We start from the raw sequence: 24306 nt of genomic DNA on the forward strand, positions 1-24306 counted from the left end.
ACACCCACCGTGGGCAGGGGAATGCCTGCCAGGCTCCACCAGCTTTCCATGGGGCGAGGGGAGGAATGCTTCCAGACCCAGAAACACACTCGAGAGACGGTGCGAAGTGGGGGAAAGTGTTTCACAGAGTGGAGTGTATTTTTGTGTAACTAAAACACATCTACACCCAGGCACAGGCACAGCCAGAAAATCTCCTCAAATATTAACACTGGGGTATCCCCAGGGAGTTGGAATGGTGGATAATTTTATTTTCCTTGTTGTGTTTCACTGTTATTTTCTAAAGTTAGTACAGTGAATATATGTGACTTATTTAATAAGAGGGAGGGGGACAGTGGAACAGAGAGGTCTGTGGCCTCCCCACCCCTTTGGAAACTGAGGCAAATTACTCACACAACCCCTTCCGGGGTCTATAGCAGTCTGAAGCGTCCCTGCCTCAGGCCCCTCCCGGGTCATGCCCTCACCCCAAACCACAGACCCAGCCCACTCGCCGGTTGCCGCTGGCTAGTCATGGCAGCTGCTGGGGCTATGAGCCGACTCCCAGAGTCTCCCTTCTCCCCATGGTCCCTGCCTTCCTTCCCTTTTCCTCCCATTCCCTCTCAGGAACACACAAGGTCATCGTCTGGCTGAGACAGCTCAGAGCTGCCTTTGGCCACCTGGACCCCGCCCGAGGCCTGGATCCAGGTGTTCCTTCCGGAAAGCACAAGGTGTTCTGGAATAATTCTTAAAGCAGTGAATGGATTCTTTAAAAACGGACAGAACTGTCTAAGCTTGGGAGGCTCGAGGGGATTCACTGGTTCTGCATTAGGTCTGGGAGCTTCTGAAGCAGAAGGTACACATAGATGCTCCAGCAAGGATGACGTGCAGGTGGCAGAGAAGCTCATGGAAGGGTGGGTCGCAGCATCCCCAACAGGGAAACAAGGTTAAAACCACAGCCAGTCCCCTCTCTTCCTTTCTCCATCATCGTGGTGTGTGCTTGACTCCGCTTCTCGCCATGTCTTCTCACAAGACTTTCAGGAGTAAGCGATTCTTGGCCAAGAAAATAAAGCAAAATCATCCCATTCCCCTGTGGATTCGGATGAAAACTGGTAATAAAATCAGGCACAACTCCAAAAGGAGACATTGGAGAAGAACCAAGCTGGGTCTATAAAGAATTGCACATGAGATGGCACACATATTGATGCTGTCTCAAGGTCACAATCATGTTGCCATATCAAGCTGAAAATGTCACCACTATCTGGAGAGTTGGACGTGTTTTATTGGGAATATATTTTTCTCTCTGAATATGTTATGAACGTGTTGGTTGGCTGGGTTCAATAATAAATATGTGAGACCTTTCATTTAAAAAAAAAAAACAGACATGGCACCACGTACATCTGTCTGAATGGCTAACATAGAAAGGGACAACATGAAATGCCAGGAGGGCTGTGGGGAAACTGGATCACTCACCCGTTGCCAGTGGGAGTGTGAGATGGTACAGCCATGCTGAAAAACAGTTTGGCAGTTTCTTTTAAAACTCATCATACACACACCATACGACCTACCAGCTGGGCTCTTGGGCATTTCTTCCCGAGAATGAAGACTGGCGTCTACACAAACACCGGCCCAAGAACACTTGCGGCAGTCCTAGTCATAACAGCCCCCAAACCGGAAACTGCCCAGATGCCCTCAGCGGATGAATGGTTAAATACACTGTCCCGGCCACGCTGGGGAGCACTGCTCAGCAGAGAGGCAGAGCGGACCCTCCACACCCAAGAGTGGCTGAGTGCAGAGGGCATGGGGCTGAGTGCAGAAAGTCGGTCTTAAAAAGTGGCACACTGGATGATTCCATTTGTGTGGCACTTGAGAGATGAAAATATGATGGGGATGGAGAAGAGATGGGCAGTTGCCAGGGATGAGGGCTGGTGGGAAGAGGTGAGGGGGCTACAGAGGGTGCCTGGGGAGCCTGGTGAGGAGACAGCCCGGTGCTGGATCATTGTGGTGGCCACACAGAGCTGGGTGAGAGGGAATCACATGGACACACAGGCATGTATAACCGGCGAAGTCCCCATAGGCCCAGTGGGCTGTGGCTTTCCTAGCATTGATGGTGTACTGCAGGTGTGCAAGATGTTATCTCTGGGAAAGGCTAGGGGAGGGGCACACAGGATCTTGTACCTTTTGTTTGTAACTTTCTGTACGTCTATGGTTATTTCAAAATAAACAGTTTTTTTTTAAAGCCCTAGGCGCAGGAACTTGGTCTGCATTAGGGCCTAAGCATCCATATTTCTTAAAAGCACCCCAGGGTGTTTACCCTACAGCCAGGATAGAAACACTGATCACTTCCTCATTTAGCAGAGGGAAACTAGGGCAGGGAGGGAGGTTTCCAAGGCCACGCAAGTGATGTGCAAGAAAGGGGATGACCACCAGTTCCAGCTGAGCCTGAGGTCTGGGCTTCTGTTGTTCCAGGCTGGTGCTGGACACTGAACGTGAGGCAGACGGTTTGGTTTTTGTCTTCGTGTAAATTGATACTGAATTATTATATATGTACAGAAAAGTGCACAATTCATCAGCGTATGGCTTGTAGAATTGCCACAAACTGAACACACTCATGTAACCAGCACCCAATCTCAGAACAGACCACACCCCAAAATCCCTGCCCCTGCCAGTCACAGCCCATTCCCCGGGGCCCCTCTCCTGACTTTGTGCAGCACAGAGCCAGCACTTTTTCCTGCTCTTGAACTTTGCTTCAATGGTTGGGTGCTGTTTAGAAGCAGTGCCAGGGTGTAGGCCTAGGGCAACCAGTTGGTTCTGAAAAGGAAAAGGAAGCAGCCTCCCCAGGAGGCTGTGAAGTGGGACTGGGGACAAAGGAGGAGGGGCCTCACTCAGCACCACTGGAATGGGCTGCTTGTCTCTGAGCCAGAGGTGAAGGATGGAGGAGGGGCTGGAGCCCTGCCTAGCTGACCAGCGGCTCTGTGTCCATGAGCCTGGACCAGGGTCCCCCAAAGGTCCTGGGGGTGAAGCAGGGGAAGCAGTGCAGCTCTAGCAGGTGGACAGAGCTCTGGACTTGGGGCTGGCAAACCTTTAGGGAAACTGGGTGCCACTGAGCTCGTTGCTGCACCTCTCTGAGCCCCAGTGCCCTCATATATAAAATGAGACTCATATATTCATATATTTAACAAGTATCTATTAACATAGAGTTAATGTGTTAAAAAATATGTGTGCATGTCAATATAACATTTATATTTTATTTGTATGTTGTTGGTATCACACATTAATATATGTAATATAATACAATATAAAGTATATTGAATATCATACAAATCTTTTGAGTCCTGTCCAGAGCTAGCTTTTATGGAACGCTGACACTGTTCTTGGCACTGTTTTAAGCCTTTTAAATGTATTAACCTGTTTAATCTTCCGAAAACATTACAGATGAAAAAACTAAAATGGAGCACAGAGAGGTTAGTTAACTTGCCCAAGGGCACTCAGCTAGTAGGTGGCACAGCTGGGATTTGAACCCTGGCCCACTTGGCTCTAGAACTCATGTGTTAACCTTTAAGCTCTTACATCTCAATATACACTAGTCTATGTAATGATAATAATGATGTATCTCAAATATGCATGCAATGGCGTTTTCTGATTTGCAAAGCCCTTTTACTTCATGGGCGCTATCTCATTTCTCAACAGCTCTGGGAGGTGGGTGCTGTTATTGGTTATTGCTATCCCCGGGGCACACACCAGTTGGAGTTGGTTCCAAATTCATGTCTGCTGGGCCGAGGGCTCTCTCTGAGGACCCTGTGCACCCTCACTCTGGGCCTTTTTTGCTGGGGCCTGTTCCTGGCCTGTGCACTGCTGTGCTGAGTGATGAAGAAGGACGGCAGGGAGAACAAGGCCTCAGTCTTGCTTGGACAAGGCTGCAGACAACTTGGACCCAACAGGGCAGTTGACAGAGGGAGGGTCTCCATTCAGAGCCAGTCCTAGCTATACTGTCTTGGAGGGGCGGGGCACCGAGGCAGCTGGTGGGAGGAACCGCTGAGTGTTCCAGGCCACAGAGGATTTCTGGGGCGGGGGTGTGGGGGTGCAGGTACACAGATGGGGAGAAGTGGAGAGGGCAGGCAGGGGGCACTGCCTGCTGTGGGGTTCAGCACTGGGCCACAGCAGGCCTGTGAGGGCACATTGCATCCACCTGACGGTTTCCCGTCTTCACATTCGGACTTCGGCGACCGTACTCTCTGGTTGGAGAGAGAATATTGCACACAGCTCAATTCCTTGGACCCATGTACCACAGCATGTAGGGTGTGACTGTACCTCTGTTGTGTGGCTCAATGAGTTAATACCTGTGAAGTGTTAACTCGCCTGCACTTAGAAACTGCTCAAAAAATATTTGCTAGTATTAGGGAAGTGAGAGAGAGGAGAAGAAAGAAAGGAAAGGAGGGAGACAGGAAAGGAAGAAGGAAGAAAGGAGTCTGCTGAGGGAGGTGCAAGGTAGACAGAGAAAGGGGTTGACATTTGAGCAGGGTTTTGAAGGGCGAATAGGAGTTTGAGTCTGGATAAGGAGGCAGGGAATGGGATGGTGTTCCATGTATGGGGTCTCCCTGAGCCATACCTTCAGCCTCTGTGAAGTGGGAGCATGATTCCATGCACCTCATAAGGTTAATGCAAGGGTCGGATGAGGAAGTGTGTGGGAAGAACACACAGCCTGAGGTGGGCTCCCTGCAGTAGGTGAAGATATTGCTATGTTTGTCATGATGTGGCCAGAGTGAGATCAGAGCTGGGGAGTTGAATCTCTATGGTTGTGGCAGGGCAGCCCTGGGCCTGGGAACACTGGGCTCTGCCTGTGGGGCCCAGGAACCTGGCACCATTTTGTGGTATCTTCGTCGCATCATATTGATATCATCTCATGTGGCTCGTGTGCAGCTGAGCGGCCAGGCTGGGGGATGGAGGGCTGGGTCCTCTTGTCCAGATCCAGGACTCCCTGAAGGCCAAAATTCCTCACCGTGCCCAGTGTGGGTTCTGGCACTGGAAGGGAGGGAAGGCCTGCTTGCCACCCCACTAGCTCTCCCTCCTATAAAACCTGTTGCCCATCCCAGATTTGGCACAGGACTGTGACTAGTCCAGGAAGTGAGCTTACGGCATCCTGGCATCGCCCCCATGTCTTCTTTTCTTCATGAGCTTTGGCAAGGCGTGGCTGGCACACAGGTAAAGCTGCTAAGCCCACGGCGTGTAGCCCTGGGTGGGTTCTGGCTCAAGGGGAGAGCGGTGCCACCTGTGGCCTCTTCTGCTGGGGCTGGAGAAGAAGGAGGCATTGCACTGTGGACGGGAATCCCTAAGGGATGGCGTGTGGAGCAGGGCCTGGCATTGGGGATTCGAATCTGCTGAATGTGGGATCTACCAGCGGCCATGATGGCAGCTAGACAGGAAGTAGCGGAATCACAGGCCAGCATGGGACATGGGAAGGAAGATCAGCCTCCTTCCAGGGGTGTGTCCAGCAGGGCTCTTGTATGAGAGCAAGTAGGAAAATGGAGGCTAAAGCTGGGATGACCCATGGCAGGCACCCAGCATGGGCCCAGAATGTCAAACCCCACTGTGGCCAAACATAGGCCCAGGCTTGGCCTGTGCCCTGGACGTCTAAGGCCTCAGGTGGGGAGAAGCGTGTGAGGCAGCGATGGGGTTGTGGGTGCCCCATGCGGGAAGGCAGGTGGCATTGGAGAAGAGGATATTCCAAGGGCATGATCTCTAGGGATGAGTTCTGTGTCATAGCTGATGCTCCCCATGTGGGCAGGTATAGGCAGTGTTGTGGGGATGGGGCCCCCCAGCCTCTAGAAAAGCATCACCCCACGCCCTGAAGATGTAGAACGTGGGGTTTACTGCCAGGCAGAGCAGACAGAGACAGTCCTTTCAGATGCATTAGTTGACCCTGTGAGAGATCTGCTTTTCCTACTCCCATTTTACACATGAGGAAACTGAGGCACAGAGAGGTGAGGGGACAGGCACCAAGTCCATGGCTAGTCATGGGTGGAGGTGGGATGTGATCCTGGTTGGGCTGGCTCCAGGCCCACATCCCATAGCACAGACCGAACTTGGTCAAAGGCGGGAGGCAGGACCCAGGCTCCTGGGCCCAGATCCAGAGCTGGACGCCGAGTCTCTGGGCAGGAAATCAGGGCTCCCGGGCCCCTGGGCTCCCGGCATGGAGGCTGGGTGGGCCCAAACCCATGGGTCTGCTGAGATTCCTGGTGCAGGGCTCTTTGGGGAAGGAGCATGGTGGCCCAGGTCAGACATACCAGAGGTTAAGTCTGGGTCCAGCCAGAGAGGACCTTTAACCCTGCCCACTGCGCTTCCTTTCCTTGAGCCTCAGTTTCCCCATCTGAACAGGGGGCAGTGGGACTTGCCATGGAGTAGAGACAAGACAACTTCTCAGTTGACCCAGCAGGGGGAAAGAAAGCACATGGTTTCTTGCATGTGGGGCAGACGCTCTTCCCAGGGCTGCTCAGTTGCTCCAGGACCTGTCCTGGGACCATCTGCTGGGGCCCGAGTGGACATGGCCCCCAAGGGGTTTGCTGTGTGTGTGGGACCATAAGTAACCCTGTCTCGCTTTTGCCACCTCAGGAGCTCCCTGGACACTGGAAGCAGCCTCTCCACTGACCGCTACAGGTACTGTCTTGCCATCCACCCCAGACTGCCCCAGGATCTCCTTAGGTCCTCACTACCCATCTGCACCCAGGGGCGGGCCTCCAAGAGCCCATCAGGGGAAATTAACTCCACCATTTGGCCCTGAAATTCCCCCAAGGGCCAGAGGTACTACTGACATGTCCCCTGAGAGCTTTTACAGCTTGGAGTGGTTTCCCCTCAAATCAAGGTCCCCCCAAAGACAAGGACTGTAGTCGAAATTCCTCCCCCAAAGACCAGAGCTCAGCTGAAGGCCCCTGGGAGGATCAGGCTGCAGCTGATAGTTCTTCCGAGATCCAAGGCTAGTGGGTCTCCCAAGGACCAGGCTGCAGCCAGCAGTTCCCATGACAACCAAGGCTGAAGCCCAGGGGAGAAGCCTGTTGGTTTCTATTGGTGTGCAGCTGCGCTTGGTGGGAGCCGGGGTGTCTGAGGGTCTCTGCTTCCATGTGCTTTGTATCTTGATGTCTTCCAAAAAGAGCATTTTCTGTTTTCACAAAAAAAAATATTGGAGACTGTGCTTAGAGGAAAGCTCCCTTGATTGGAAGCCAGCAGATCCTTGTTCAAGTCTCGTGGGCAAGAAAGACAAGTGACAGGCAGACTGTTCTGGCAGTGGAGGTGGCTTAGAGGGCTGTGTTCGGTGCATCGATGTGAATTGGGAAGGAGGGGACATCTGTGCTGCGTTGTAGAGGTGACTAGAAGTTGACTGGTCCCCTGTTTGGAGGGTGGGAGACAAGTGGTCCTGGAAGGGAGCACCCTGTGTAAGGACCTGTGCAGGGTGGATGTGGCCGGGGCATGGAGAGGGAGGAGGGGAGTTGGGGGAGGTTTGGGAGGGAGCTTCGTCCTGCTAAAGAGCTTGGCTTCTGTGAGGGGGTTTTTGAACAAGCCCAAAAGGAGACTCACAAGGTCGTAGGCCCTGTCCCTGGAGATAGCAACCAAGGGCTGGGCCCCACGTGTCGGGGTTGCAGCAGATGCTGTACAGGAAGGAGATGTCAGAGCGACCGACTCTGAAACTCCGGGCTGCAGGGACCGAGGGGGTGGCCATCTGGGCCCTGCTTCCCTGAGCCAGCTAGGGGCTGGCAGCCCCGCCGCGTGCGCTCCTGGAGGACACAGCCAAGTGGTACACACGTGTACACACATGAGCAACACGCTCACGCAGTCACCTGATCCTCTGCACAGACACTCCACAGTCACACCCACATATCATCCTAACAGTACTTCCTTTGCTTAGTGAAAGCTGACAGTCCTTATGGCCCAGCGAGTCAGGGCTATTGTTAGCCCACTCCACAGACGTCACCTGCTCAGGATTCGAGACTGCGGGGGCAGAGCTGGGATTTGGACATTTGGGTATCCTGGTGTGAATACTGCCCAATACTGTAGCACACTCCCTGCCCTCATACTCGTAGCTCCTCATATGCCCATTGCAGTCTCACACGCACACAGGTATACACACAGATTCCAGAACATTCCCGCACCCAGTTCTTCCTTCAGTCAAATGCTAGCATTGTCACTTTTGCACATGGGCACACACACAGCCACCATTTTGACACATATGTGCTTGCGGGCTCACACTGGTACACACACTCTCACCCCTGATGGGATGGCTCAGGGTGCCAGCAGGCGTGTGGGTGCCTGTGTCAGGGTGGCCCCAGGGAAGGAGGCTGAGGAGGCTCCTGTAGTGGCTGAGCCTGGCCTTTGCACCACCCACCCTTGCCATGGGCGCCACTGCAGCTCCGTCTGAATTGTCCATTCCGCCGGCTGGTCAGTCAGGCGCCCTGCTCGAGGCCAGCCCAGGAAAGTTCTGGTATGAAGGGAGTGTGGATGGGGCTCTTTGTTCTAGGATGTGTGGGGGCCGAGCAGGTTCTGTGCTCCTGCCCGCCCGGGTCTCACTGCACAGCCCTCCATCGGATGGAGCCACACTTGACCTCAGAGCCAATGCCCCAGTGCCTCACTCCCTGGAGGACAGAGCAGGGGTCAGAGCGGAGGCCGTAGGAGCCCCTCAGCTCTGCTGTTTCCCCCTTGCATTCAGCCACATTTCCTGAGCACCTGCAGGTGTCGGGCACTCAGGATCCCTCGTTGAGCAGTCCTACTGCCTTCACAGAGCATCTGTGGCAGGCAGGAGCACAGGCAGCAGGCAGAAAAAGAAATTGGTTTTTAACATAACGTGTCAAGTGGTGACAAGAGCTATGGAGAAAATAAATCCAGGTGAAGGGAATAGACAGAGATGGGAGGGTGGCCAGGGAAAGCCACTGGGCCTGGAAGCACAGGAGGGGTGAGGAGCATCCCAACAGTCTGGTGGGAACAGTGGTGCAGAGGCTCTGGGGTGGAGCATGCCTGGAGGAGTGGCCAGGAGGCAGATGCTAAGTGGGGCCTGCCCCATCCTGCCATCTTGCCTTGGCATGCGTCCTGACTCCAACCCTCACAGCAGCCTCAGACACAGACAGGGCCAGGATCAATGTTCCCCTTTCACAGATAAGGATACCTGAGACCTAGAGACCAGAAGAGCATTGGTGCCAGGTCCGGGACTAGGGCCCAGGGCCCCCGCTGCTACCAGAACTCTGTGCCCTTTTTGTGCAGTGGAGGCACCAGCTCTGATGCTGGGGGCAAGCTTCTGAGAATCCCAGCCTTCGGCTGTTCTGGAGGCCTGGGCACAGCCTAGGAATTCAGAAACAAAGGTCCCAGCCAGTAATTGCCGCCTTTCAAAGGCACAGCCGGCTTCCTCTGCCACAGGCGTGAGAGGGAAGCTAATGTCCTTCTCTGGGGGTGTGGGGGGGTGGGGGAGGAGTGGGCAGCACTTCAGGGCTGCTGGTCCTGCCTGTGCTACCTTGCCAAACAGGCTCATCACACTCGGCAGATCGCCTCTCCCCTGCCCGCCCCGTTATCAGCCCAAGTTGGGATGTCTTGCGTCCAGCCTGGGTCCATTCCAATGACACTGGGTGTCCCCCTTTACCTCTGGCCTCGCACTCCCCAACTGTACTGTAGGAGGCTTGGACCCAGCCACTTGGAAAGCTTTCCCTCTCCAGCCATCCAGGACAGGTACCTCCAAGGCAAAGCGACTACAGACAGGGCCTCCCAACCTTGGCACTACTGACATTTTGGGCAGGACCGTTCTCTAGTGTGGGGGCTGTCCTGTGCATGGTAAGGCGTTTAGTGACATCTAAATGCCATTAGATGCTGGCACTGTCTCCCCATTTGTGACAACCAAAATTTCTCTAGACATTACCAGATGTCCCTGGGGGTGGGGGGATGACCCAGACGCCTCTGGTTGAGAACCATTGCTCTAGAAGCAGCATTTTTGCTAATAACACTGAGAAAATGCCACCTGAGGCGGGAGACTTTGTTCTTTGGCTTTGCACGGGGTGGGATCAGTCCTCTGGTTCCCAGCCTGGCCCTTGGAAGCTGAGCAGCCTTGCTAGAGGCACACAGAACCTTGTCTTTTGTGTGGCACCAGCTCCCATCCGACCACCTGGATGTCGTCCCTCCTGGGCAGCAGCTCCTGGGCTCTGTGTACACACCTCTGGGGATGGGGTCTTCTCTGTGCCTCTATTTCCTCATCTGAGGGGGAGTGGGGAGGTAGCAAGACCTCCTCGTCTGAATGGAGCGTGACCACTGCTTTGCAAACGATGTCGGGTTGTGCAAACGTGGGCCCCAAAGTGGCCAGAGGGGGTGAGTGTGGTGCCTCTGAGAGCCTTTCACACACTATACGAGATCCTTCCTTCCTTCCACAAATGATTATCGAGGCTCCTCCAGTGGGCTGGCCCTTAAAAGAGATGTGGCCCCTGCCCTGGAGTAGTTGCTTGTAGTCAGGAGAAAGACAGTTAACAAGTAAACATGCAAAAGCAGGATCCTTTCAGAGGATGGGATGTCCCGTGGAAAGAATCAGGCAGGGTAGTGGCTGAAGGGGGCTGAGCTGCTATAGCTTAGACACGAGGGGTGCTGGAGTGGGACCGACTGACGACGAGGAGCGGAGCTGCAGGAAGCGCACCCGAGAACAGACTGCATAGAACCCAAGGGCGTGCCGGATTCACGGGGGTGAGGGTGGCTACTGTATCTGGGAGCCAGAGCCTCAGACTTTCGGGTGGCTGGTGTGTGGGGAATGGGCCATGGGAGGGTTGGAGCAGACGCCGGGACCAGCCAGATCCCGGGAGATACAAGGGGAGAGGTGAGGCTGGGCCAGGGACTCCTCTCCTATTGTCTGTGACTGCCAGGTCCTCTGGCCTGTGGGGCCACCCATTCTGCCTTGGGTCCCTCTGCCCAACAATGCGCCTGGTTGTCTGTGGCCCTGCAGCTCAGCCGCTCCCCTCCCTGGTTAGTGACAGGATTCCCCTGCCGGCAGCCAATGAGCGGCTGTCATAGCGGTTCCATTTTAGATTTTATCAATGTGTCCCTGTCGCCCAGGCAACGGCAGGCGCTGGGCGACCCTGTCAGTCTTCCTTTGCCTGCCTTTCAGAGCCCAGCTGCCCCCACCCCAAGCACCATGTGGCTACATGGTGAGTTTTCCCTCGCACAGGCCGAACAAGAATTCCACCAAACATAATTTATCTGGCAAAAGAGGCCAGTGTTTGCCTGTCATCTGGCCCCCTCCCTACCTGCTCTCCCTGGGTCTTCCTGGCCTCAGCCACTCTGGGCCAGCCAGGCAGGTGTAGGACTGCCCAGCCAGTGCCGGCCCCACCACCCGGAGCCCCAGGGCCTGGTTGGAAGAACAGACTTGCAGAGCCACCGTCAGGAGCCCTAGCATCCAGGCCCCCCAGGATGATGGGCTGGGGGCCCCCACAACTTGATACAGCCAGAGCTGCCTTGGTGTGTCCCAGGGACCCCCAGGGAAGCCCTCAGATGCACCAGCTAACAGAGACAGCAGCAGCATGAGCCGGGCCAGGCGAGCTGCGTGAATGAGTTGCTAGGCTTTTGTGCTGGCTGCTCTTTGTATTGGAGGCGTGTACTGTACAAGCCGCGCCGGGCGGGCTGGGCCATGTGAGTGGGGGCCGCCGTGGCAGGGACCAGGGCGGGCCGAAGCGGCCAGTTCTCCACCTCCCACCAGCCCCTCTCCGTGTCTCCGTGGAGACGTTACCGTGGTCCAGCTGGAGACCAAAAGGTGAAAATGCTCAAGTTCAAGGCCTTTTGCCTGGATTACTGGCAGTTCCTGTGCCTACAGCCCCTGCATGGAGCCTACAAAAGGTAAGTCGACCCTCTGGGGAGAGCCTTGGCCACTAGGGCAACGGGGCCTGGAGAGAAAGTTTGCCCCGATCCTGCCCGATTGCAGGGCTTCCTCCTCTTGGCGGAGGGTCCCCGTCACTGGCCAAGACCAGCGGCAGCATTTGTCATGGTTCACTTTGCAACTGGGCTTAACTATTCTTTCCTCTCCCTCTGGCCTGAAATTGGTAGAGTTTCTGCAGAGAAAGAGTCACCCTGGACTGCTCTGTGGCCAGGCACTGTGTTTCATTGTTCCTTGGTGCCGGGGTGAGCCCTAGGCAAGGAAGCTGCCCGGCCCGGGGTCCCCGGCCTGCTCTTTCCCGGCACACTTGCTCCGACCTCGTGGGCTGGATGACTCAAGGGTTGGCCTGCCTCCTCCCTAAGCACAAGTTTGGGGAGGCAGAGTTGGGGGGTCCCCTGGTCAGGAGATCAGGAGACCGAAGTTCAGTCCCTTTCCTGGCTGCGCGATCTTGGGCGAGTCACTTTCCCTCTTTAAGCCTGTTTCCCATCGTAGGGATTCGGATTTGATGACATGGATTTGGGGACTGCTCCCTGAGGTGACGGGCTGCAGGCACCGCAAGCCCGAATGTTCATACCCCTGGCAGTTTCTTCCGAGCGTGTGTGTTCTGTCTAGTGCACACCTTGGTCAAGAAAGACCCGCATCCGGGCCAGCAGGAGATCATCATGGAGCCGTCGCCATGGTCACCTTGAACGGCGTGTTATTAAAGACCTGGAGGAGGGAATTGTCCCGTCTATTCTGAGGGAATTAGTTTTTCCTGATTTCACACTCTGTGAAGTCTGCGGCCATTAGCATACGAGCAATTCTGGGAAAGTGTGGGAGCTTTTCTTCTTCCTTCCAGTGGGCTTTCTCCAAAGGGGGCGGGCACGGAGGGTCTCACGGCAGCTGTAGAAAGGAAGTCCCTGCTCTTGGGAGGGTGCCAGCGAGAGTGGCTTGTCCTGCGTCTGATTAGTGCAAGCCACATCAGAGAGGAGCCCGACACCCAGTGGGCCCTGAGCGCTGTGGTGCAGCCTTTCACCCCACCCCCGCCCCCAGGCTTGTTCATGTGGCCTCAGGAGGGCACATCCGGCTGTCAGTGATTCAGTGTCTACCGCGGTGGGGCACTTTATATACTTAATTGTTCATCCTCATCCCTCCTGCAAAAGAAGCATTAAAGCCCCTGTGCATATTTGAGCAGAATAAAACCAGAGGGCAGGCAACTGCAGAAGAGTGGCCATGGGATCTGACCCCTGTCTTTCCTGTCTCAAGATGCAATCTTTCTTGAATGTCTACAGTCTCAGTCCGTGCAGACGCCGGAGTCCTGGGCCAGGCAGGGACAAATGAGGAGCAGACCCTGCTCCACAGGGCTCAGTTAGCCAGGCATGAGTCGTGGTCAGAGTCTTGACAGAGGAGCAGGGCTGGGTGCGGGGGCTTCATGGAGGAGGTGACAGCTGAGCCAGGCGGTGAAGTGTCTGGAGGAGTTTGCTGGGCTGAGATGGGGAGCACAAGTGTTCCAGACAGAGGGGAAACCACATAGGAAAAACCCAGAGGCTTTAAAAGGAAAGGGTGACTTTGGGTCATGGCAAAAGACCATGGAGCTGGGAAGGGGTACCAGGCGCTGGGGCTCAGGACGGGAGCCTGGGCCTTGTCCTGCATTCGGCGGGGAGCCCATGAAGGATCTTAGCGGGCAAGTAGCAAGCTGAGAGTCACACTCTGGGGGCCAAGTGATCCAAGTGTGAGAGGCCTGGCTTAGGCTCTAGGAGGAACCCTTGAGAGCACCCTTTGTCCCCTCCCCTGACCTATGGAGGTTCTTACTCAGAGCCTGTGCTCTTGTTCTTAAGCCCTGACTGTACCCGAAAGACAAATGAGACTAATCCTTGAGGAGCTCCCAACCTACAAAGGGAAAAGACCTATTAACAACTCATGAATGTTAAGAATGGGTTATAAATAGAGGGTGCACAAATTACCAGCAGCCTGAGGGAGGTCTTATTGGAAGGCTTCCTGTAGGAGGTGGCATCTGATCTGGGCCTAGATATGGGAGTTGGAATTTTCCAGACAGGGAAGGGAACTGTGGGTGGAAAACAAAGCGTGAACAAATGTATGGGGTGGGGCCAAGCCTGGCATGGTGCATAAATGATGAGAGGTGAGGCTGAAGCCTAGGTGTGTGTCAGGGGAAGATCTAGAAAGGAAGGTGGGGCAGGGAAGCTCAGTGAGTGTCTGCTACACATGAGGCTTCATTCTAAGCACCAACTCTGTGCGCTAATGCCGCGAAGTGGAGTCATGATTCTTCCATTTTCCATGTGAAGAAACCAAGGCATAGGGAGAAGTAGCTTGTCCTAAGGCTCATGGCCAGTCTGTGGTGCCACTGGGATTTAACCAGGGGGTCCAGCTGTGGAGGCTACATGCTGCCAGCTGAGCAGCTCGCTCTGTCCACCCTGGCAAATGACATGCTGAGGGCTGGGGGCAGTCATCTTTCCAGCAGTTGTCGACCAGAAGTAATGATGATGCATCAGCCAGGTGGGCAAGAACTCAGACTTTGTGGTCAGACCTCACTGTGGCAGGGAGCTTAGAAAAGTCACTTTTCCTCTACAGCTGTGTAACATGGGGGAAGGGGGATGCTCAGCTCACCTCTCTCGTGGCCCTCGTGTGGGGATTTCAAGGGTAAGTGCTGGGAAAGCACTGAATATACAGCACTTAGTAGGGGCTTTGCAAGCTGCTGTCCTCACCCAAACAGATCCTTTCCCAGGAAGGCTCTGCAAATGGAGCCACTTGGCTTTTTGCCTGATGCCATATTCCGTTGTTTAAAACAGCGATCCCAAACTTAAGACTATGAAAGGGGTGTTTTGCAGACAATGCATAATTAACCACTTCTAAACACAGGGTGTGCCAGGCTCCCTCAAAGCTGTTAATTATTCTTCATTAGTGATCTTAAATTAATGTGAAATAATCCTGGAGCTCTGCCAGAGGCTGGGGCAGGGAAAGGAGCGGAGCTGCTTATTTCAACTAGCAAACGGAAAGAAATCTTCACGGGGCGCCTCTGCGTTCTGCCTTGGTTGTGGGGAGGTGCCTCTATAGACTCTTTAGCTCTGGCCCAAAGGCCAGTATGGGAGGCGGCAAGCCCTCTCCCAAGTTCCCAGAGCCCGGCCGACCTCAGGGTACTTTGGTTAATGAAATAGTTCAGGTGGGAAGAAAATGTGGAGGAGAGTGGTATACCCATCGCCCAGCTTCCAAAATAAGCTGTTAATGATGTGGTGGACCGCCCCTGTGGGCCACCCCACAAATCTGATCCCGCCCCTGCTTCCCCAGAGCTAAGCCTAAACAGTCCCTCTTGTTTGGTGTGTAGATTTCCCATGCACATTTTTTTAAATTGCTGTAGGTACATAGGAAGTGTATATATTTATGGGGTACATGAGATGTTTTGACACAGGCACGCAATGTGAAATACACACTTCATGGAGAATGCATGGCTTAGTGAGCTTGCTTTCCAAAGTGGCCCTGGCAGTATGTAGCCTTACCAGCAGTGGGTGAGAGTCCCATGTCCCTACATTCTTTCCCCCCACATTGAGGGTATCCATCCCCTCAAGCATTTATCCTTCGAGTTACAAATAATCCAATTACACTCTTTCAATTATTTTTAAAATATATAATTCAGTTACTATTGGCTATAGTCACCCTATTGTGCTATCAAATAGTAAGTCTTATTCACTTACTCATTCCTTCTATTTTTTGTACCCATTAACCATACCTACCTCCCCCTCTATCCCCCGACTACCCTTCCCAACCTCTGATAACTGTCCTAGTCTCTATGTCCATGAGTTTGTTTTGATTTTTAGATCCCACAAATAAGTGAGAACATGTGATACTTTGTTTTTCTATACCTGGCTTATTGCACTTAACATCATGACCTCCAGTTCCATCCATGTTGTTGCAAATGGCTGGGTACCATTTATGGCTGAATAGTACTTCATTATATATATACACACACACACATATTTATATATCCTTATATATTTCTATATATTTTTATACATACTTATATATACTTATATATATTTATATATATACCAAGTTTTCTTTATCCATTCATCTGTTGCCATGCATATTTTTACAGCGTTGCTAAAGCAAAAGATGGTTTTACATGTTTTTAAACTTTAGATCATAGTATTATAAACTGCAAGTTGCTTTTTTAAAAGTTTTACTTATGGTAAAATACACATAGAATTAAAATCCACCATCTTAACCATTGTACAATTCAGTGGCATTAAGTACATTCACGTTATTGTGCAATCATTCCCACCGTCCATCTCCAGAACTTTTTTTTCCTCCCAAACTCTGTACCCATTAAACACTAACTCCCCCCTCCCTTCACCACCAGCAGCCACCATTCTACTTTCTTTCTCCATGAATTTCACTGCTCTGGGGACCTCATATGAATGGAATCAATACAGTATTTTTTTTTGTTATTTTGTTATTTCACTCAGTAGAGTGGCCTCAAGGTTCATCCATGTTGTAGCATGAGTCAGAATGTCCTTCCTTTTAAGGCTGAATCATACTCCACTGTAAGTATGGACCACGTTTTGCTTATCCTTTCATCCACGAATGGATGCTTGTGTTGTTCCCAGCTGTTCACTATTGTGTGTAGTGCTGCTATGAACATGGGTGTGCAGATAGCTCTTCAAGGTGCACCTTGTTTTTTCAGTCAACATTTTATTGGTAAGATTCATCCATGTTGCAATGTAGAGACCTCATTGATTGATTTTCACTGGTGTATAGTATTTCATGGTACAACCATGCCCTGGTCTGAGTATCTGCTCTCCTGCTCTTGTGTGTTTGGTGGTGTCCCATTTTTCGACGTTACAGACAGGGATGCAGTGAGCACCCTTGCCCCTGCCTCCTTGTGCTTGGCTGCGGGCATTTATGGAGGGTTTGTGCCAGGATGGCACATGAGCGTCTTCAACTTTCCTGGGCTTAGTGAACTTGCTTTCCAAAGTGGCCCTGGCAGTATGTAGCCTTACCAGCAGTGGGTGAGAGTCCCATGTCCCCACATTCTTTCTACACTCAATATTAAAAGCCAGGTGGTTTTTTTAATGTAAAGAGGAGAGAAAGAGAGATTCAGAGAGGAGAGCATGTAAATGGTATGGGGGCACACCTGTAGCTCGACGCAGCCCCAGGCATCCTGGAGTGGAGGGTGAGGTGCACATGTGCTGTTCCCTTGGTCTGTGTAGTTCCAGACCCTTCATAGTAAGAGGCTTCCAAGGGTGGTAGGAACTCTGCCCCCACGCTGACTTTGAAACCTCACCTTCAGCATGCCATGGATGCCGTTGCTTGGTTTGGGCTGTGGGACTAGTTCTGATCACACAAGGTGCCAACTGATCTCCTGATGCGCAGGTTTCACAGATTGCTTCTATTAGACAGAACAGAGGCCAGGGATCTCTAAAACACAGCATCAAGAAACTGACTTTGGGACAAGCTCCCCAAACTGCCAGCTCAGTAAGGGAGCTCAGTGGACAGGATTCCAAGCACACAGCCTGGGAAGCTGGCCGAGCTTCCTGGGCTCATCCAAGGCTGTCGGGCGCCCCCCACACAGCTGATGCCCCAGGCCTCATCTATTGGCCAGGGAAGTTCAGTCCAGGGAGGAGTGGCTTTACAGGGAGCACCCTGGGTGGCTTTGTGGCTTGAGGGGACAGTGCAGTTGTGAAGTCAGGTGAAGTGGGAATGAAGTCTGACTGGCTCCTTTCCTAATTTACTTTTTTAAAAAAATTATTTTTATTTATTATAATTACTTTCTTTAAGTGTTTGTATGTGCTAAGTGGCTTTACATGTGGTATCTCTGTTAATCCTCACAACAGCCTTGTGAAATGGATACTATTATTTTTTCCATATTTCAGACAAAGAAAAACTGAAGGCAGAGAGGTTAAATGACCAGCCTAAGGTCACAGAAATGGAGTGTAGTTTATCAACCCAGGTGACCAACTCCACTGAGCTACACTATCTCGTGTCTCCTCCACACTAATGAATACTTTCTGACTGCATGTAACTGTCACGGTTGTTATGATGATATAACACATCACCCCAAAACTTAGTGGTTTAAAATCCCATAGAACTGCAACTTGGGCACAGCCTGCTCTACTCAATGTCAGCTGGGCTTTGAAGACTGGGTGCTGGATTCCTAGGAAGGCTCACCTGCCCATGCACCCACCCAGCCTCTCACTCCCTTCCTCACCTTGCAAATGCTTCTGGCTGACAGCTGAGACCTTAGCCAGGGCTGGCAGCCAAAACACCTGCACAGGACTCTCCATGTGCGTCCTCAAAACATGGCGGCTGGGTCCCAAGGGCAAGCAATCCAAGGGAAAGAGAGCCAAGTAGAAACGGCCACCTTTTATGACCAGGCCTCAGAAGACACACAACATCACTTCTGTGGCATGATCTTCACCAGGATAGTCAAAAAAGTTCTGCCCAAGCCCATGGTGAAGGACTTCAACTCTACCCCTGCTCAGGAGTGGCAAGGTCCTGGCACAGCGTTTGGAACAGGAGATGAGGTTGTGGCCGTGTTTGGAAATAGAATCTACCACAATAGCAAATCACTTCTCCACTCTAACCCTCAGCATTCTGGGGTTGGGAAGAGGACCTAACAGGTGTGGGGACACTTGGGACCCAGTGGCATTCAATCAGTGGCGGGTTTTCTTTTTCTTAATGGAGTAAGTTGAAATGAAGTATGGTGATTATTCAAGAGAGGGGGCAATCATTTCAGCTGGGGGAGCAGGAGAGGATTCTTAGAGTTTTAGAGCTGAGATGGGCCTTGAGGGATGAGGAGGACTTCTCAAGTCCATGTAGGGAAGACAGTGTCCTTGGCAGAAGAGTCCTGAGAAGGATGTGCAGATGGTGCCTCGTGTCTGATGGAGTCTTTGGTGGAGGGCAACAGAAATAGCCACAGGCCAACTACAGCAAAAAGGGAGTTTACTGAGCCACTCTTGGGAGTTCAGGGGACCAGCAGGAAGCTGGATGTGGATTAGGAGCTGGAGCGCCTACTCTGTACCCCCAAGGGCAGGCTCACAGCTGTGAAAAAGACTTCCCAGGAGCCCATGGCCCTGTGCCGCCACTCAAGCTGTCAAGTCTCAGGAGAGTTTCACTGGCCGAGTTCAGGTCCTGTCCTGCCCCTTGGCAGTGCTGGGATGTCAGTGGAGGAGGAGAAAGCAGGATGGAGCCTCCAGGGACCACTGGGCTTCCATGGGGCACAGGCTTCTGAATTCCCACCCCACCAGCACTGTGCCCTGTTGGGGAGAGGCCAATCCCTGGGAGCATGGGAATACTGTTAGGGGAGCCTGTGTGCTGTACAGGACCTGCATGTGGGCCTGTATTCCCTGCGATGGCGAGCATTAGCTCAGGCACTTCCGCCAGGCTGGTGAGATCCAGGAGCGGATGCAGGTGAGAAATACCCCAGAGGGTCAGGTTGACCAAACTGGCAGGGCCTTGAGAAACTTCTCCTCAGCAGAATAGGTGCAGTGAAGGAATGAGAATCAAGCATCCAGAGCCGAATCCGGCTGGTTTAGAGAGAGCAGCTGATCTAGTGCGAGTCACGGGCTGCCTGGCCTCAGTCAGCAGATCCTCACTGAGCCCATCCAGAGAGCATTTAAAGCAAGTGTTGCAGGTGCCAACAGGCTCCACACTGGCTCAGTCTTTCACTACGCCCTCTCCTCCTCCCTGACTGCCTTCTGTGTTAGCAAGATCCCACTGGTGGCAAGAGGTGGGAAACGGGTGTTAGGTTCATGGAGATTTGATTCGGGGAAACGTTCTTGCTGGGTCAAGACCTTACGAGCTTCTCACCACAAACACTTCTTGCTCTCGGTAACTGCTGGGTTTAGCACGTGAGATGAGTCCATCCCAAGTAACTGTTTGCACCTCAGCGGTTTCTTGGCAGCCACCTGCCAAGGTTGGACAGGTCCTTCCTTCCGGGGGGGGAAGATCGTGCCAACCTGAGGAGCTCCACTTGCCCAGTTAACTCTGGGGGGAGACGCCTGGGCCTGAGTGGTTGCAAGCTGAGCCCTTCGCCTGGCAGGGCCTGTCACAGGCTGAAAAGTGTCTCCCTGAATTCATATGCTGACGTCATAACCCCAGTACCTCCAAATGGGGCCTTATTTGGAAATAAGGTCTTTAAAGAGGAGTGAAGGTGAAATGTGGGGATTAGGGTAGGCCCTAATACAATCTGACTGGTGCCCTCATAAGAAAAGGAAATTGGGCCACCTACAGCGGGAACACCGTGTTCATCTCATGTGTCAACTTGCCTAGGCCATAAGGTGACCGGATGTCTGGTCGCACATTACTCTGGGTGTGTCTGTGGGGTGTTTCTGGATGAAATGAACATTTAGATTGGGCTGAGTGAAGCTGACTGCCTTCCCCAGCCTGGGTGGTCCTCTTCCAATCAGTTAAAGGCCTGAATTGAACAGAAGCTCAGTAATCAGTAAGAGGGTCTCCTGCCTGGTGCCCACAGGCTGGGATGTCGGTATTTTCCTGCCTTCAGACTCAGGCTGAAACACGGACTCTTCTTGGGTCTCAAGCCTGCTGGCATTTAGGCTGAAACTAAGTCATCAGCTCTCCTGGGTCTCTTGCTGACTATAGATCTTGAGACTTGTCAGTCTTTGTAATCATATGAGCCAATTCCTTATTTTAAAAAATATATGTATATACATACATATACATATATATGCATCTCCTATTGGCTCTGTTTCTCTGGAGACCCCTGACTAATACACCGTGTGAAGACACAGGGAGAACACAGCCACATACAAGCCAAGAAGAGAGGCCTCAGGAGAAACCCGCCTTGCTCTGACTTCCAGCCTCCAGAATGGTGAGGAAACTCGTGTCTGTTGTTTAAGCCCCGTGGTCTGTGGTGTTTTGTTACAGAAGCCTCTGCAAATCAATACAGGGCCTCTCTGTCTTCATCTGTGAAGTGGGTACGAGGACTTGTCCTCGGGCTCGTCGGGAGACGCTGTCTGGGCGCATGTTCTGTGCCCTCAGAAGAGCTCCTGTGTCTGGTGTTTGATGGTCAGGGCTGGGATTAGGGTGAGACAAGTGAGGTGTTCACCTGGAGCACAGAATTTAAGGGGTGCCAAAAAGCTCAATAATTAAGTAAACAAAATATTGAATTTTAAAATAAACACAGGCTGTTGTTTGTCTTGCAACACCACGTGAGTTTTGTAAAGCGAGAGGTCATTTCCAAAGGCACTGCGGTTTCCAGGCCCGGAGGCCCTCCTGTGCCCTGCAGAGCTGGTTTATGAGGGTTGACAGGGACATGTGAACAGATGGACCAATGTGGGGCTTTATATATAATGTTTTAAAAATATTTTTAAAGCTTTATTAGTTTTTTCTACTTGATTCAAAATATGGGGGGCTATTTTGGTGTTTTAGGGGTGCACATTTGTCCTTCCGTGTCAGGTTCCAACCTGGCTCCGTGCAGCGCAGTTGCTGGCCCTGGGCTGGCCCATCCGCATCCTGCAGGCTCGGCCTGCGGAAGTCACGGCAGCACAGCCTCCCCCGTGCCACCCTGTGCTGTCCACTTTCACAGGGCCAGCCGGGGTGTTCTCCTTGGAAGGCCTTCCTGGGAACATTGCCTCCGAATGTGCATGTGAGAGGCTTAAGAATCAGGGGCTGTTTCTCCATAGAGGACCGCATGAGGTCAGCTGGCAGCTCTGGATGAGCTGTGAGGATTGGAGAGTAGTACCGAGTCAATGTCAGTGCCCTCATTTTGAAAACCGAACCGTGATTATGCCAGAGAACGTTCTTGTCCTTAGGAAAGACACTTTGAAGGAATAGGGGACTTGAGGTGGGCACCTTACTCTCAAACAATTACAGGGGGAAAATGTGTATGCGAGCACAGGTGTGTGTGCGTAGAGAAAGGAGAATATGAGGAAGCAAATGGGATACAGTGGTAACAAGTGGGGAACCTGGGTGAAGGCTATACAGGAGTTCTTTGTACTCTTCCCACAACTTTTCTGTGAGTCCGCAATTAATTCAGTATGTAAAGTTTTAAAAACAGAGCCAGAGGTTGCTGAGGGCTGGCTGCAGGTGCTCATGAAGTTCTCTACCCTAGACCTCCTCCACTGCCTTCTTAGTCCTTCAGGTGTCAGCCCCAGTGTCTCCTCCTTACAGAGGCCCTCCCTATCACCTTGTCTAGCGTAGCACCGCCCTCCCCTCACCTTTCACGTCACTCAGTTTTGTTTTCTTTGTCGCCCTCACCATCCTGGGAAATTATCTCATTCATTTGCTCAGCGTTTTTGTCCTGCATCCCCTGTCTGCAAATGTCGGCTCCATGAGACTGTCTGTCTTGGTCACTCCTGACCCTCTGCCCCCTGTGCCTGGCACACAGTGGGTTCTCAAGCAATATCTGTGAACAAGGGAACGGTTAGATGATCACAGTTCTAAAGGTCAGAAAACCTGGAGTCTTGTCCTTTCTGATTATCCCCCATGGACTTGCCAGGAGACCTGGGGCAGTGTCCCACCCCGCTGTGGACCTCGGTTTCCTCATCTGTACCCAGCCCTGTAGCTTTTGGATTCCATGTTGCAGAAAGCCCCAAGGTTCTGCAGAGGCGGAGTCCCCCAGCTGAGCGCCTCCCTGCTGTAGGCAGGGGCAGGCAGGGGCTCTTGTCTACCAGCTGGGGTGGACCTCTCCCTGCCCCCAGGCTTGTCACCACCATTCCCTGATAGAGGAAAAGCATGTGGCAGAGAAAATGTGCTGCGTGGCCCTTACCTGTAGGCCAGTGGTCCCAGAAAGGTGGGTCCAGGTAAAAGTGAGTTCACTTCTCTCCCTGGGCTTCTTTGTAACAAAAACGGGGCAGGTTTTAAGCCCAGCATCTTTGGCAGGAAACAATATCTGTGTGAAACTCAATAACATTGTCTTGTTTTCATGGTAACCTTCTACTTACAGCAGATGATCCTAGTTTTCCATTTAAAGTAGTGATATAAAGTTTCCTTTTAAAATAAATGTATTCAGGGGTGAAATTCAACCAATGTATTATTTTGTGCATTGCTTTTAGCTTCTTATTGTTGAAAGTGTGAAACATGCATGGAAGTGGAGATAGCTGCTTGGTGAAGGTGAACCTCGGAGTTGTAAGGCGAATCCCACGCCTGCATGGCACAGCTTTGCGCCTCATGCTTGAGTTTCTTCCACCCACTCCATGCTGTTTTTCATGTTCAGCTCTCCCAAAGGGTCTCCAAAAATGTCTTTTTACAGCTGGTTTGTTCAAATCAGGGCCCTAACAAGACCCACACAGTGCACGTGTCTCATAAGTATCCTTTACCTAGAGGCTCCCCTTCCTTTTTCATCCTTGCAGTATTTGTTGAAGGAACAGGGCCGTTTGCCTGTGGTGTGTCCCACATTCAGGATTAGGCTGATTGCCTCCCTCATGATGTTATTTAAGCTGTTCCTCTGTCACCTGTAGTTCTTGTTAACTGGGAGTTAGATCAGGAAGCTTGATTAGACTCAGGTCCAATTTTTTAAGCCAGTTTATTTTAAAAGAAAATATTTAATAAATACTAGAGTGGTCCATAAAGAGAGTGCACCATAAAGGTGGGGCGAGGCTGGGGGCGTGGCTCATGCCTATAATCCAGGTACTTTGGGAGGCCAAGGCAGGAGGATCACTTGAGACCAGGAGGAGTTCGAGACCAGCCTGGCGGATATGGCAAAACTCCATCTCTATTACAAATACAAAAATAGCTACGCGTGGTGGTGCATGCTCATAATCCCAGCTACTCAGGAGGCTGAGGCATGAGAATCGCTTGAACCTGGCAGGAGGAGGTTGCGGTGAGCAGAGATTGCACCACTGCACTCCAACTTGGGTGACAGAGTTAGACTGTTTAAAAAAAAGGTTTTAGACAGAGCATGATGGCTCATGCCTGTAATCCTAACACTTTCAGAGGCTGAGATGGGAAGATTACTTGAGGCCAGGAGTTCAAGACCAGTCTGGTTAACATAGCGAGACCTCATCTCAAAATAAATAAATAAATAAAGATGGGACGAGAGTGGAGTTGGCAATGGTCTGGGAATGGGGGAAAGCAATGGAGCAGGTTCAGGCAGCAGACTTACCTCTACAGGCCTGGGTATTGGGAAACAGCCCAGAGGCAGCAGATGACAAGGAAAGGAGGCCCCTGCCCCTGTCCAGTGAGGAGGTGAGGGCCCAGCCTGGGGTGCTGCAGTCCTTACCAGTCCTCACCAGTCCTCTTTGAAGGGGATTTGTGTGGACATATGCACGCATGCATGCACACATACCTCTCACACACCGCATGTGCGCACACACGCACGCGCACACACAAGGGGAGGGTTCCCGTTTGGCCCCCCTTGACCTGCACGGCAAGACCCAGGGAGTCAGGATACAGGGGCTAAAGAATTGAGGCCTCTCAGCACAACAGAATGGGGATTGAAGGGAGCAGCTTTCTTCTTTGTCTAAGGAAGGGGCTAGTGAATAGGCACAGCCTGCAACAAAAGG

The 24306-nt window shown here is 52.2% G+C and overlaps 1 protein-coding gene and 1 pseudogene across 6 annotated transcripts in view; both read left to right on the forward strand.

The window, feature by feature from the left end:
- The window catches only part of IQSEC1 (IQ motif and Sec7 domain ArfGEF 1), a 395060-nt gene that overhangs the window by 239324 nt on the left and 131430 nt on the right, over positions 1 to 24306 (forward strand). For 5 of the 6 annotated variants that reach the window (XM_030802084.1, XM_030802089.1, XM_030802091.1 and 2 more), the window contains one exon: positions 6583 to 6627. The exons of the other annotated variant lie outside the window; for it this stretch is intronic. In XM_030802084.1, coding sequence (XP_030657944.1) covers positions 6583 to 6627 — 45 coding nt within the window. The remainder of the gene's footprint in view (positions 1 to 6582; positions 6628 to 24306) is intronic. 6 annotated transcript variants of the gene reach the window in all.
- On the forward strand, positions 276 to 2730 carry LOC115832166 (annotated as a pseudogene).

This window comes from Nomascus leucogenys, chromosome 21, assembly GCF_006542625.1.
Source record: "Nomascus leucogenys isolate Asia chromosome 21, Asia_NLE_v1, whole genome shotgun sequence".
Classification (NCBI taxonomy): Eukaryota; Metazoa; Chordata; class Mammalia; order Primates; family Hylobatidae; genus Nomascus; species Nomascus leucogenys.